This window comes from Elephantulus edwardii, unplaced genomic scaffold (genome assembly GCF_000299155.1).
Source record: "Elephantulus edwardii isolate Elephantulus edwardi_28Jun2011 unplaced genomic scaffold, EleEdw1.0 scaffold00033, whole genome shotgun sequence".
Classification (NCBI taxonomy): domain Eukaryota; kingdom Metazoa; phylum Chordata; class Mammalia; order Macroscelidea; family Macroscelididae; genus Elephantulus; species Elephantulus edwardii.
In genome coordinates, this window is record NW_006399783.1 from 6,147,784 (window position 1) to 6,163,629 (window position 15,846).

A 15,846-nucleotide genomic window follows, 5' to 3' on the forward strand; every position below is an offset into this window, starting at 1 on the left:
TGTTGTGAGGAGAGACCGGTCCTTAGAGAGGGACATCATGCTTGGGAGGGTGGAGGGACAGCACGGGAGAGGAAGGCCCTCTATGAGGTGGATTGCTTCAGTGACTGGGATAATTGGGATGGGAGTGTCAGAGACGGTGTGATTGGCACAGGACAGAGCAGAGTTTAGGGCTGTTGTACATGGGGTTTCTATGAGTCGCAGGTGACTCAACAGCACAGAACAACAACAACAACAACAAAATTTGCTTCAGTGTTTCTCAGACATTATCCCATTCAGAACCCAGTTCTTTGGGATCACTTTATAACTGAGAGTTGCTAAAGCCTGAGCTTTTAATAGGGGCCTTTTGGCCCTTGCAGGTGTTGGTGGAAAGGGAGGGCCCATGAAAGGCTCTTCAGGCCTTTGGTGCTGGGCTCCGAAGCCAGCTTGGCAAGTATGTAGTGTCAGCCCACTTTTGATTCTGCTCTGGGAATGTTGCTAAACGTGTCTGTTCACTACCTACTCCACTCCTCTCTGAGACCATTTAGTTCCTTGAGGTTAAAAGTCCTTCACTGTTGTCTCTGGGATTTTATTCCAGGCCTGGGACACCCGTTCCTCCCACTTGTGCCTTTGATGTTGTTCACGGACAGGCAGTGATAACCCCTTTAGACGATGGCAAGGCTGACAGTGCCCAGATGGTATCATTAGCGTTTGAAACACACTTCCTAATTTCAAAAACATTAAACATTTTTTGTGGGGTTTTTTGTTTTTGTTTTTTTTAAGTGCTATTAGAATCGGTGACATAGATTATGCCAAGGCCCTTGGAGGGTAGCAGTGATTTAGTGGTAAAATTCCCACCTTTCTATTTTGGAGACCTGGGTTTGATTCCTACCCAGTGCGTTTCATGTGCAACCACCACTTGTCCGTCAGTGGAGGCCTGCTTGTTGCTGTGATGCTTAATGGGGTTCAGTGGGGCTTCCAGACTAAGATGAAAAGTCGTCCATCCATTGACGTCTCAAAATCAAATGAAGACCCTACAGATCCCCACACTCTAATCCCATTGTGCATGGATTGCCAGGAGGCCAATTCACAAGTAGCTAGTCCAAGTAGGTACCACGTACAGTTCCTGGTACTCTGTAAATACTCAGTAAAATATACCTATTAGTATTATCACTATTAAACATCACTTACCTTGTAAGTCAACGGGTGTAATAGTACCTGCCTCATAGAAATACTGTGGAAATAAACAACATGATTTCTTTTATATAGAGCATTTGGTCCAGTGACCATTTCTTAGCTACCCTTCAGTGAAGGCCGTTTTAATTCTATATCCCTTCATTCTCTCATCACTGTTCCCTTGACCTTTAAGAAGGCAGGCTAAGTATTAGACATGTGAAGGTTAAAACTATAAAGGGGACCTGAGACATTCTGGTCCTCTCGTTTTCCAGATGTGAAATCAAGGACTAGTGGAGAAAGGCACCTTAGCTGAAGTCACAGCTGAGCTGATAATGACACTAGGACTAGAACCCGAATATCTATACTCCCCTTCCTATGATGTACCTACATCATGCTGTCATTGGAGGGCTCTAAGTTGGTCTGGATATGTAAAGTCTCATTGGCCAATTCACTTTATAGAAGAACCAGCTTCTCGGCCACCGGGCAGAATTGAGTTAGGGTCAGAGCTTAAATGGAGCAATTCTGAAATAACTGAACTCCAGGGACAAGTGGGCTGTAGCCTCTGCACTCAGCTTATGAGGGTCCTGGACAGCCAGGGCCTTGGGAAATCCAGCTCTGAAGAGAAAGAAGTAAAGCTCGATGTTGAGTGTTCTATGTGCGCTAGTTATACTGAGCAGCTTCAGGCCCTGGGAGCTGTGCAAGGAGCTCAGTAATTTCTGAGTGCTAACTCCTGTGTGGCTTAATGGTGAGGAACTGCACCAAAGCAAAGGTATGTAGTTCAAATCAAATGGGAGAACATTATGCAGTCACCTCCTGTGCAGTTTACTATCTTTAAAAACCTGCTAAAGGGTCAGCTGTGTGTCAGTTCGATTCACAGGTACGCATAAGAACAATTAGTTTAATTCATGTCCGAGCCCTGAGAAACAGGTTTTCTTGGGTATTCTGTACATACAGGGAAACTGAGGCTTAGCACTGTGGAAGAAAACTGCTACCTCAACTAAGTGCTAACTTATTTGCTAACTCAAATAAGTGGCCTTGTTTGGACTGAAATAAAAACAATAATAATGGCTCAGATATTTTGAGCGCTTACTTTTTGCCAAACACATGGGGTACTTAAAAGAACTCTGAGGTAGATTGGTATGGACAAAGTGAGTAGATAGGAAATTCTTAAAACAGATCCAGGCACATAATAAATACACCTAGTTATTATTTCTGTTTTGCAGGTAGGAAAACTGAGCCATGTACCACTTAAACTAAACGGACCATTTAAATATCTTACTCAAGGTCACAAATAAAAAAAAATGGCAGAGCCTGAATTCAGATCCAAAATGTCTGGCTCTTGGTTCCTGTGCTTTAAAACCACTAGTCTGCCCTGCCTCTTAACGGGACCAGAAGTGGGTGTAAACGAGAGCAGGGGCCTTGTATGAAGCAAGAAACAGGCTGCCCCCACAGGCCTCCGGATTCTGTTAAAGAAACAAAGTACCATAGCAGCTGAATTTGGTCGTTGGACAGGGCCAGTTCTTAAAAGAAGACATCATGCTTGGAAAGGTTGAAAGAGGGTCAGCACAATTGATATAGAGACTGTTACGATGGGCTCAGTATATCAGCGATGATGAGGATGGTGCAGGATAGGGCAGGCAGGGTTCAGATCCATGATTCATAGGGTCATAATGGACTTCTAAAAAACAAGAACAATGCAAATCTTTGATCTGCTTCTCAGTTCCTCTTAAAGTTTATTGAAAGAACTAACAGCCCAAATTTTCCTCTCGTGCAGTGAGAGAGAGAGAAGGAGGCAAAGACGGGAAATGGGCCAAAGAACCAGGTGTACTCAGTGCGATTTGGCAGGGGGAGGAGGGCCACTGGCGGGTGGGGGCGCAGCGAGAAGGTGGGGAAGCTGGGACGGGATCTGGAATCTTCCCTCCAGCTCGCTCTCTTCTTCCTCCCTAGTCACAGAATTGCTGGAGTAGGAGTGAGGAGGCCCTGAAAGCTAGCTAAACTAGCCCTACTAAAGTTCTGGAATCAAGCAGGGCAGGAGAGCTGGGGATCACAAACCCGGAAAGCTGGGACAGGTATTTTGAAGGTAGAGAACAGGAAGGGGGTTGCTTAGAAGAAAGAGAACTAGGGAATTCCTGGTGCAGATTTCCCTTTCAGAGAGCTAGGTGACCTTCAGCCCTGATCCATGGCCCAAGAGCACAAACCTGGCAGCCATTTCCTGCCTTCAACAGTTTAAGTACCCCCCTCAAAAAAAAAAAAAAAAAGAAAAAAAGAATTTCAGCGGTTGCCACTCCTCCAAGAACGCAGGCTGTGGAGTCTACACGAAAGGCTGATAAGCTGTATGAGCCGGGCAGTGATTTAACCTTTGATTCTCCATTATAACATAGGGCTACAAAACCAAATTCCTGATACTGCTTGAGCTCTGAGTGCTGTGTGCCCCACAGTTAATTTTTTTTCACCTTACTTTTTTTTAAAAAAATAAAATTTTTATTTTTTACAGGTTTTCTTAAAGTTTGTATACATTGTTTTTTTTACACAGGCTCTTTCCCATTTCCTTTACCCACTTTTCCCTCTACCCATCACATTGTGTGACTCTATGATTACCCCCTGCCTATCCTCACCCCTCTGCTCCTACCCTCTCCCTCTGGGATCCTCATACATGTTTTACTAGTTATCTTACTATTTCTACAATAATGGTCTTATACAGTATTTGTCCTTATGGGACTGAGTTAGTTCACTTAGCATGCTCTCCAGTTCCTCCCTAGTTAGGTAGTGATTTTAAAAATCATTGCTCCTGCATGCTGTATAGTATTTCATCATGTGAATGTACCACAGTTTCTCAATCCATGTGGTTGTGGCTGTGGCTGGACATTTGGGCTGTTTCCATGTTCTTGCGATGACACACAGTTCATTTTCAAGAGGAGGTTACCATGAGTGTACCCATTTCATAGATGAATAAGCAGAGGCAGAGAAAGTAGAGTTCTAGGGGAGCTCTGGTGGCCTAGTGGCAAAGAGCTGCAACTACAATCCCAGAGGTGCACAGTTCGAATCCACCAGATGCTCTGCCGGGGAAGGAGGGGCAATCTCCTCCTGTACCAGTCAGATCTGATTTGATGGTACACGCACACAAAAATAATTAAAAAAAAAAGAAAGAAAGTAGAGTTCTTGCCAGAGCTGACAGAGGTACTAAATCACAGTACCTGTCTTGGCAAACAGATGCCTGGCCCTAGAACCTGTATTTTAACCACTGCATCTCCTTGGGGGAAAGTAGTGGTGCTGAAACGATGCTAGCTGGTATACTGTACATGCACGATGAAGGGTAAAGTATTTCTCAGTGTCATTTGAGAGACACAAAAGTCTCTCAAATGTCACATCAACAGCGCCTTTATTGAGGACTTAGTATTTGCCTCACGACGTGCCTGTCATTATTGCCATACTGTGGTAGCATTCATGCAGTTGTGATGCAGGAAGCTAGAAGACCACCAATGGTATTTGCTGGACCAGCAGGGTCACCCCTGGTGGACAGGTCTCTCTCAGCAGAGCTTCTAGACTCAGACAGACTAAGAAGAACGACCTGGTGATCACTGTAAATTAGCCAGTGAAAGCATTCTGGCTATGGTGCAGGGAGAACCTTTTATTGTTAATACACAGGCTTGGCGTGAGCTGGAACCATCTCCACAGCAACATAACAGCATCTCATAGCAGGCCCTGTGCTGAGCCCTTAATATGGGTTATCTCGTTTAATCCCCACAACACCCTCTGAGATAGGGACTTCTCATAAGTTTCACAGAGATAAAAACTCCTCTTAATGAGGTTACATAACACACCCAAACTGTGAAAGAGGCGGAACATGGATTTAACCCAGCATCCAATTCCTGAGCCTCTGTAGGTAACTCGTACCCTGCCCCCTTAACTGTGAAGCTCACCGCTGTTCTGTCTTCCTCCTTGACTTCCTTCACGTTCTGTCCTTCCCTGACATCTCTGCTGCATTCTCTCCTTCTCTCAGCTAATTCCTTGTACTGCTGACCGAGCACCTTATTAAATATTCCTGCATCCTCTAATTACCCATGGTTCAGAGCCTCGGGTAACGTTACAGCCACATATACTGTCATTGAGCATCACAGGACTTGTTCACTGTTACTTTTAAGTGCAAGCCCTGTGTCTCAGGCCAGACTGGCTGCTTCTGAACAACAGAAACCAGGCTTATTTAAATAACTGACCCTCTCATCATGCCAAGTGCTAGGCTAATAAGCCCACTGTGCCCATGAAATAAATTCTTGTTGCTCGGTGGATTGACAGAAATGAGGCAGGGAGTTGGAGAGCGAGGGTGAGACTGAGAGCTGCTTGGGTCACCTTCCTTAGCACTTGGCGTGCAACTCTGCACAGAGAAAGTGCTTAGTAAAAGAAAATCCTTTCAGATTACTGAGGGCCTCAAAGCCCTGAAAATCTGGCCTTTCCCCCTCGCCCTGCTGTCTCCACCCCTTCACTCACTCCTCACTCAGTGCACCCCATTCCAACCTCACTGGCTTTCTTTTCCTCAAACTTAGCCATGCCATTCCTGCCCCAGGGCTTTTGCACAGTCATTCTTACTTCCTTTCTCTCCCCAGATTTTTACCTGGCTGGCTACCTCTCACATCTCCTTTCAAAGATTACCTTCTCAGAGGGGTTTTCTTTGACCACCCATCCACCCCTTAAATCCACCACCCTGCTTCATTTTCTGAATAATGTGTGCCATTCTGAAATAATCGTGCTGTTTTATTCCCTACATGAGGTGTGTCTGCCCTAATAGAATGCCAGGGCAGACATTTGTCTCTCTTGTCTACTTCTGAGGTTGGTGTTAAGGATCAGCTGTGTGTGGTGCACTTAACCCTGATCTCAGCCCTCTTACTCAACTTGAAGGTAATTGGTTTTACTACCCTGGGATGTGTTAAGGGAGTAAATAAAAGTGTTAGAACTGAATGGAATTGTTTTAAAAAAAATCCATTCAGTTCTAACTTCAAGGGGTCCCTGGGTATGCAAATGGTTAACGCACTAACTGAAATGTCGGCGCTTGAAGTCACCCTGAGGTGCCTTGGAAGAAAAGTTTGATAATCTTTGATCCCCAAAGTTAACATTGGGGACCCTCTCGAGCACATTTCAACACAGACACACCTGAGATCTCTGTGAATTATATCAACTCTTAGGCAGCTGTCTTGTGTTTGGTTTGGATTTTGGATTCTTTGGTGATTTGTTTTGGTTTGTGTTTCTGAAGGAACTTCAAACATTGAACTTTCCCCCTGCTCATTCAGTCTTCAAGGTGGGGAGGTGAAGGAACCGAAGCAGCCAAGAGGTGAAAGAGTATAATCCGGAGGGCTTGTGAAATCTAAACTATGGGAACTATGTGTGTGAAACACTCTGGGCAGGAAGAACCGGCCTCCTATTGTGCCTGACCGGGGAGGAGAAGTCTGCCTGAAAGTTTGGACAGTTCTTGGCCTGGAGTCTAGAAGGCCCTTTAGAAAGTGATTCAGCCCAGCTGGCCTGCAGAGAGAGCAGCGGCGGGGGCCAGCATCCCGCTGGATGGCAATAAAGAGGTTACTGTGGGAAGCATTCGGATTACTGGGGAAGGACCCGGGAAATGAAAGATGTGCTTCACGCTCTTCACTCTCAAGAGAATCACCATCCAGTGTTAAATTTGGCAGAAGGCTTTCCGCTTCTTCTCTGGGCCTCAGAAAAGATATGTCATCTGAATGCCGGATGCCAGCCATGGCACTGTTGTTCCCCACACCTTTCCCATAGGCCTGTAGGAAGGCACGGTTATGTTGCTCATTGGTAATTTTCCCCAGAAGGAAGGGCGGGGAGCCTGTGGGAAGCTTCTAGCCCCTGGACAGGTGTACTGGGCGTTTCTCCTGGCAGAGCCGTGTGCTTGGTGGAGGGTGATCCTACCTGTCTCCAAGGCAACACATCCGGGCCGATTTTCCAGGAGGGCCTGTTGTGAAACCTTCAGGAATGTTTGTGTTCCTCCAGAGATCTGTAATTAAGAAGGAGGAGAACTAGTTCTTGCTTGGCTCCTTTCCCTCCCTTGCTCTCACCCTTCTAGAATTTGGGTCATTTAATTGCACGATTCAGGTTTTAAGCAGCTTGGGATATTGGAGACTGGAGGCAGGGCCTGGGCTGGGCTGAATTGGAATGAATCGCTTCATCATCAAGGTGAGGGGTGGGAGCTCTAAGTGTACCCCCCAAGTGCTGGCCACCTCTAAGAGTAAACATCCCTTTCCAGTTCACATTCTTGGCACTTGTCTCAAGTGAACCATTGTAGACTAGGGAAGCAGCCACTGTTTCCCAAGGGGACTGGTGGGGTGTGTGTGTGTGTGTATGCATTTGTGTGTCTGTGATCTGTGTATATGTAAACACTTGACCATGCATCCCTTTATCCCAAGTTTCTAAAAGACACCTCTCTACATGCTGCATAACTCATCTATTTGGCATTTATTTGTTTGAGAGGCAATCTTGCTGTCCAGATTCCTTGTTAATTGCAGAGCCTTCTCATAGAAGCTTTCCTTTTTCCCATAGAAGAGCTTGGGTTGGACTTAAATAGAAATGAATGTCAGGATTTTAGGCCTTCTGATTCTGCCCCCTCTCGCCCCTCGCCTCCAATTGAAGAAGATTCTGAATATTAAGCGCAAAGCCTTCTATTCCCCTGGGCTCTCCCCTCTTCTCACTTTTACATCCTCCAGTCACATTCTTCCTTTATCTCTGTTGGGGACAATGTCTGCATTCACTGTAAGTGAGAATTAGCATCCTGGGCCTGGTAGGATAATCCACATGTCCCTCTCTTTGCTGACACTTGCAACTAATAGTTATCTGAGGTCTGTCTTCCCAACATCTAAGGCAACAGCAGTCAGTGGAGTTAATGGTTTTCTGTAAAATGCTCCATTTATGACATTTCCATCCATTTCTCTCTTGCTCTCATTCCGCCTACCACACACTCAGAGAACTTAGTAAATCACTTGTGTTGATGGTTTCCAACCATATTATTTGCTTTTGAATTAAGTGTGATTATCTGCATTTGTTGGATCTCTTTGCACCAAGGTATAATTAACAGCACTAGCTATGCTGAAGTTCAAGTGCTTTTGTCATGGGACAGCCTCATCATTTGTGCCTCCATTGTAGATTACTCTGTTTTCCAGATTTTTCTGAGACTAACTTGGCCTTGTTTTCTCTTATTAGCAAAATTCGTACTGTGGAAGCAGGGGCTTCAGGTTGTACCTCTGGCATTTGCTTGCTGTGTGAGGTTGAGCATGTTTTCTTATCTGTGAAATGAGAAGAGTAAGAGTACCCACTGTCCAGCGAGGGAATGTGATAGAAGCAGCACGCTCTGTAGGCATAGGTTTAGTCTACTTTTTCATTGTAATTAGTATGGGGACATTTTAAATTAATAGAGGGTTTAATATTTGTAAAGGGAAAAATTAATTAAAATCACATTACCCGTGTAACCTTTGAGTGTATATCTTTCCATTTGCTTGTCTTCTCTCTCTCCCTCCCGCCCTTCCTCTCTCACTCTCCTGCACCATCCCCACCATCCCTGGTATGTTCAAGCCCATTTTAACCAGCACTATGTCAGTCCAATTTGTTGAGGGTTCTCCTCTCTTTCTCTGCTTCTCTTTTCTAATGGTATGCCTAGAATATGTGAGATGGAATCTCATTATTCTTGCTTCTAAAATGCACCTGGATTAGTCTTCCTCCAAGACAGATTTGGTTATTCTTTTGGCAACCCATGATATATCCTGTATTCATCTCCAGCACCACAGCTCAAAGGCATTAGTTCTGTCATTTTTCTTTTTTGTCCAACTTTCAGATGCTTAGGAAGCAATTGAAAATACTATGGTTTGAGACAGACACACCTTAGTCTTTAAACTGGCATCATTGCTCTTCAGTACTTTAGAGCAGTGAGGCTCTTGGAAGCAAATTTTCCAAATAAAGTTTGTCTTTTGATTTTTTAAAAATTTTTTCTTTTGATTTCTTAAGTGCTGTTACCATAGGTAGCGATTATGGATCCAAGTAAAATGAAGCCATTAACAACTTCAGTCTTTTCTCCATTTTTCATGATGTTGCCTGTTGGTCCATTGGTGAGAATTTTTATTTTCCTTTGGTTGAGATGTAATTCCTATTGAAGGCTGTAGTCTTTGATCTTCTACAACACGTTCTTCAAGTCCTCTTAATATTCTGCAAACCAGGTTGTGCTATCTGCATAATGCAGGTTGTTGGTGTGTCTTCTTCCAGTCCTGATGCTCATTCTTCATATAGTCCAGTTTCTCAAATTATTTGCTTTGCATACAAGTAAAATTCTTTTACATTCAAGCCATTCTTTCCTGTTTGCTTTTTATTTTAAAAATAAGGCCAACTCCAAACATCTTAAAGGGGATAGCTACATAAGGTGTGCAGAATACTATTGAAATCAAGGCCCACTGAATAGATTTGTAGATTAAATACCAGTGTGCTGCCATTTATAATGTTGTTAGACATCCTTAGAACTACTTTGATTAATCAATATGTATGTAAGTTTTAAGGCAAATAGTGATTGCTTCTCTGTTTTTATTTCTTTTAATAAAATTGTGATAATTGCATAGGTAACAGAACATTTCCCATTTGTACAGTCTTCCGTGCACAGTTCAGTGACATTCATGACAGTCACCATTTTGTTCAACCATCACCATTAACCATTACTGAATTTTTCCATCACCCTTAATTAACATACTTTTCTTCCTACATCTTCTGTAGAATATTAATCCACTGCACAAATACTTGAGGATCAGTTGTGCCATGGATATAATACTACTGTTGCTTAGATGTGCTGTCAGTGAAAATGACTGAATTCCTAAGGAGGAATTATTAAGGGCATTGATATCTATGAGGATTAGAGGACTCGTCAATAGGAGAGAAATCTTGGCTTTTCTGAGCTGGAAAGTATCTTTACTAAAATTTACCTCTCTGCAGCCAGTCTGACTGGCAGTGTTTTTCGTGTAGTGTGCAGGTGGGGAATGTGCCCAGAACGCAAGCCTGAGTGTACATGTTCTGTCATAAACTGAGCAGTCATCAGTTATACGGTAATTCACCATGGACAAGAATACCTGTTTTCTTCAAAGACCCGTTCAAAGACTTGTTGGGTAAAATGATATTGGACAGGGTTTGACTCTTGGTCCCTGAGCTCTGTTCTCCGCAGTGAAGAGAGAATGAACCACTTTGACGTTTGAAGAAGGGGAGGAGTGAGGGAAGAGGAGGCATTTTCTTTCAGAAGTCTAGACAGAATGTAGTAGTGGTGGGGTGGGCAGAAGATGGCCTTGCAAAAGAGCTTATTCACAATGAACCTAGACTGTCTGCTGGGCTTCTGAGCAAAAGAACATTCTCAGCTGATAAGAGGAAGTTTCCTGGCACCCCCTCCTTCCCTCCTTTTGCTCCAGGTGATGGATTGTAGTGATTTTCCAAGGACTCAAGAGATGGGTTAAAGATAACAACTTTTACGAGAAAACTAGTAGCTCGGAGCAAACACTCTAGAGACAGATTTCCCTGGATACAATTCAAGCCCTGTCACTTTCTAGATAAAAGGCATGAAGTGTGTTATTTAGTCTTTCTTAGCATTCATGTCTCCTTCTGAGTGCTGGATCTAATAAGAACTGGTTTCTTTCTTAGTGTTCAAAGTTCCTCTGAGCTGAGGTGTTGTTTAGCGTAGCCAACACCTGCAGACTTACTATTAGGACAGTTTTATGGATAATAATACTAAGACTCAGAGCTGTTAAGTAATTAGCTAAAACAATGTGGCTGGTAAGTGTTGTTCATTGAATCCTCCTTTTTAAGTAACAGTCTCTTCATGAAACTAACCATCTCCCAGATTGGAGCCGGAGGTGCTGACTAACAGAAGTTGGGGGTTATCCATCCGTTCAGCCATCTGTTAGTCTTAACAGCCTAGCCCACCTTGTAGTGCTGCATGAAATACAGAAGGCCAGATCCACTAAGAGCCTTCTTTCACAATTTCTCATCCATAGAATGAGTTTGATTAGGAATTGATTCAAGAAGAAAGGAAATGAAACAGTATAAAAGAAAAGGCAGGTTCCTTTGGCTTAGAAGTTGACTTTCGTGGTCAGAAGCCGTAGACCCTCCTCCTGGTTCTCTTTCTTCCTGTTCTGTCGTGTCTCCCCTCGCCAATCTGTATAAAGGATGTTGAAGCAGAGCCCCTCGAAGCTTCCAGAATTGGGGTGGAATAAGAAGCAAAGATAATCTCAAATATACCAGTGGCTATAAAGATGACACAGAACACAGAACTGGGAAGTGTTTCATTTTGCTGTATGTAAGGTTGACATGAGTCAGAGCTGACATGATGACAGCCAACAAAAAGGAGCCTAGAGGAGAGGGGGGATGTTATTAGCATGTGTGTTTTGGGGGAAAGAGAGCAGTGGGGAGAAACCAAAGTAATTTCCACGTAGTTGAACTCTGCATTTTAAAAAATCCCCAGACATAACAAACTCATTGCTGTCGAGTCAGTTCTGTCTCTTGGCTACCCTAGGAGACAGAGTAAAGCTGCCCTACAAGGTTTCCAAGGCTGTACATCTTTATGAAAACAGATTACCACATCTTTTGCACAGGGAGCTGCTGGTGGATTTGAACTGCAGACCTTCTGGTTAGCAGCAGAGTACTTTAGTCACTGTGTCATTTGAACTCCCTTGACTTCCCATCTTCAGACTAGGATGCAGTTCATCTTTTGACAGCCATGGCTAATTTAGTTAGATTATTTAATCATTTGTTTGTTTGCTTGATTTCTTTTCCAAGGCTGGGTGATTGTTGCCACTTCACTCCCTACTTGGTTGGGGACCTGGAGGATGGGTTTTGCTAAGAGGCCAGTTTGGCTTGGATTGTCGGGCAAGGACAGCAGTGAGCACAAGCATTTGGGAACCAGTGCAGGAGGCAAATAAATAATGTTAATTGGCCAAACTCATAGGATGGGACATCTGTTATTCTAGATGTTACTGTTAGCCAGCTTTCCAAAGGGGAAGTGGGTATGACGAGCAGGGAATAGAGCCAGCAGGCTGACTGAGACAGGGCGGGTTAGAAGTGAAGGCGGAGAGGGCTGCAATGCAGAGTTAAGGGGAAGATTGGACCTAGTGCCCTTTCCTGTGACTCCCTCACAGAGGGATGCAGAAACTGAGGTCCAGAAGGAGAATGGTTTGCTCCATCACTATCCAGTTCCTGGCAAAGCTGGGAATTGGAATTCAGAATCCCAGCCTTCTTGGGTGACTTAATCCTGCTGCCACCATGCATCATCTTTCCAGGGACGGGAGGATGGCAGAGCAGGAGTTACAGTGTCAGCAGGAAGGAGCAGGGAAGACCAAAGACAGCAGGCCTCACGGGCTTGCAGACATGGAACTGATGCATGCTGTCTCTCCTCTTCCTCGGCAGGTACACCAAACCGCTCACGTTTGCCGACTGCATTAGTGATGAGCTGCCGCTGGGATGGGAAGAGGCGTATGACCCACAGGTTGGAGACTATTTCATCGACCACAACACCAGTAAGTGCTCGGCATCCTGTCTCTCCCTTCCCCCATTGCCCACCTCCTTCTCCTGCTCACCGTCCAAGTCTGGAAGAACGGCCCACAGAGACTCTTGGAGCTGGATTGAGTTTGTTTGACATAGTTTTAGCCAGAGGTATGTCATGTGCGCTCATATAAAAATAACATTCTTGAAGGGATTTTAATATTCTCTAAAAGCCCTCCTCATGCAACATAATTCCCAATTTTACAGAGGAAACCATCTGAACAATTTCTTATGTATCATTCCAGAAATTTCCCTATCATGTGTTTGTGCACATATGGATGCATATATTCTCTTTTACATATTCATTTCTCCACATGTATCTCTGTTTTTAATCACAAGCACATTTGTAATTGCCATTTCAGCATCCTTTGGGGGCAGCCAAAGCCCCAGCAGGTGCCCAGAAGCCCGTCTTTGTCAGCTGTGTGGAGTTTTGAGTTGTTGGTTTGTTTTTTGTGTGTGTATGTGTGTGGCCCACCCTCACTTCCTCTCTGTGACCCACACAGCCTGATGGAGAACAAAGAGTCCTCATATCTCAGTCTTTGAGGCTCCGAAGGAAGAATCTGGTGAGAAGGGAGAAGCATGTGGTCTGACAGGTGGAAGAACTGAGGGAGCAGACCTGCTTAGGAGAATTGATTATCACATCCACTGTGTGTCCTCATGGCTCAGACTATTCCTGTCTTTAAGAATTAGTTGCCTCGTTTGTCCGAGTCTGCAGAAGAAAGAGGATTTTTCTGACTCACGTGCAACCCGAGGACACCCCCTCCAACCTGCTCCAATCCACTCAGAGAAGAGGAGAAAAGGAATGTAAGGGAAGTCCCTGGCATGGTCTGAAGGCTGAGAAGAGAACAGTGAATCCTAAAAGCTCCTGTTAATGGAGCACAGTCTGTGGTGGTAGTTGATATGCATTACCTCACTCTCAGCTGCCCTGTGGTGTGGCCTCAGTGTGTGTCGTGATGGTTCAGAGGCAGAATCTTCGCCTTCCATGCAGGAGTCCCATGTTCAATTTCTCATTAAGTACCTTGTGCACAGCTACCATCCATTTGTCAGTGAAGGTTTGTGGGTGGCTGTGGTGCTGAAAAAGTTTCAGCAGCATTTTCAGACCAAAGGCAGACTAGGAAGAAAAACCTGGTGATCAACTTGCAAAAACCACCCAGTGAAAATCTTACGGATGACAACAGTCTGACCTGCAACCAGTCATGGGAATGGCACAGGTCTGGGCGTCATTCGGTTCTGCTGTGAAGATGACCACCACGATGAGGGGACAGGGCCAGGGCAGTTTGCAACAGCCACCACCATAACCTATTCAAACTCAGAGCTAAAGCCTGGCAAACCTGGTTTTTGTTTTGTTTTTTATTTTTATTATTAAATTTTATTAGTTTCAATGAACATTCACAGGGATTCTGGGCTTTCACTCCTTTATTGCCGCACCATTCTCTCCACCCTCCTCCCCAGTTTGTTCTTCTTCCCCGCCATCCGAATGTCGGCAAACCTGGTTTTGGACTACCCTCTGAGGTTCTGAGCTGTTTGCTGACCACTTCCTCCTCTGGGTTTCAGCAGCACTCTCTCTGGTCCGATTGTGCTGTGCACCGCATCAACATTAAAGCCATGTGCCGGTTGGCATGAGTTCTTCTAGAGCAATGATTGTGTCTAATTCATCTCTCAAGTGTCAAGTCTTTGCCTGGAAGGCACATAGTAGGTGTGCATTTAACTTTTGCTGAGTGGAAAAAGGCATACGTGCATGAATGCATGACTAAATGAATGAATGAGCTGACTGTTGCTGGCACCAAAGTATAGAAGAGCATCTGAGAGACAGCTAATGGCGTTAATTACGTTGTTGGGGGTAGCAAAGGTTTTTATTAGCACTCGTGATTGCTTATTGGGTAATGAGAAGTAAATATGCCTAATTGAGTGTGTATGGGGAATGAGGTTAATGCTTGAATGGCTTCATGGGATGCAGGGTTAAACACTGATGCGCAGGAACCCTAATCAGCCCTTTCCGGTGTCTTAATTGCTGAGTGCGTCCCCTTCGTTAAAATCTGATAGCAGGAGTGGGAGTTTAAGTTGATGCTGGGAGTTATTGGTGAAATAGAAGGACTAGCAGACAGTGACAGACGTTTGCTCTTGAGGGGCTGTTGGCAGAAGTGGGGCTTGAGCAAATGGGGCAGCAGCAAGAAGCATTCTAGCTGATCTTTGCTGTTCATTTTGTCAAGAAAGGTATACAATAAATAAAATAAGCTTGTTATAAATGATCACTACATACTAGGAGAAACAAAGCAGAGGAGGGGCTGAGGTAGGCTGGGGTAAACGTGTTGAAGGCAGTTGAGGAGAAGTGGTAACGAATTGCAATGTTCAGTATGAGAGCATCAGGAAGAACTTACTGAGAAAACGAGATTTGAGTTAAGGCTAGAAGGAGCTGAGAGAACATAACACCTTCTTCCAAAAATAAAGACGAAACACCAGCCTTCCAAAACAAAGCTCACACACCATCCATGACCTCTGGGTCAGTTCTACCGCCCAGCAGCCACCATTGGCTTTCGAGGCTAGAAGTCTTAACTAGAGAAGGTTGCCTTGCCTTTCCACCTTGGACCACATTTGCTTCTTGCTCTACCCACGGCCCTCTTAGGATTCCTTCAGAGTGTTCAGCAGGGGTATTTGACCAGCTCTGGGTTCAGGGTTGTTGAAATGAAGATTTTGCCTGAACTGTCAGTCCCTTGGGGTAATTTGCCTGTTTCCATGTGCCTTTGGCTTTCATAACTACTCTTTGCTCCAGACAGGGAGAAATCAATAGTTGCACCATAGATGGCCTCTTACGTGCTCATAAGACCCCAGTTGCTACTCACCTAAGTATGATGTAGAACACTATCTGTGGACTATGGTGTGCCAGCACCCCTTGATGTCCCTTGAGACCATGAATCTGTGACCCCAGGTCTTGCAACTTATTTTCTCAAGGTGGTGATTATGGCTAAGAAGTGTATGTACCTTTGTCCCTGTTTACTGTGTATGTGGATCTATTTACAGCGCTTATAGATATGTATGTAGAAATAGCAAACCTGTGTATTATTGTGGGTTTAGGCCCTTCTTCTACCTGTATTTGTTCATCTTGCCTATCTACCTCTGTGTCCATTTGCAGATGATGTT

At 44.5% G+C, this 15,846-nt stretch overlaps 1 protein-coding gene across 2 annotated transcripts in view; it reads left to right on the forward strand.

The window, feature by feature from the left end:
• Window positions 1-15,846, forward strand: part of WWC1 (WW and C2 domain containing 1) — a 203,259-nt gene that overhangs the window by 89,005 nt on the left and 98,408 nt on the right. For both annotated transcript variants that reach the window (XM_006884327.1, XM_006884328.1), the window contains exon 2: window positions 12,574-12,683. In XM_006884327.1, coding sequence (XP_006884389.1) covers window positions 12,574-12,683 — 110 coding nt within the window. The remainder of the gene's footprint in view (window positions 1-12,573; window positions 12,684-15,846) is intronic.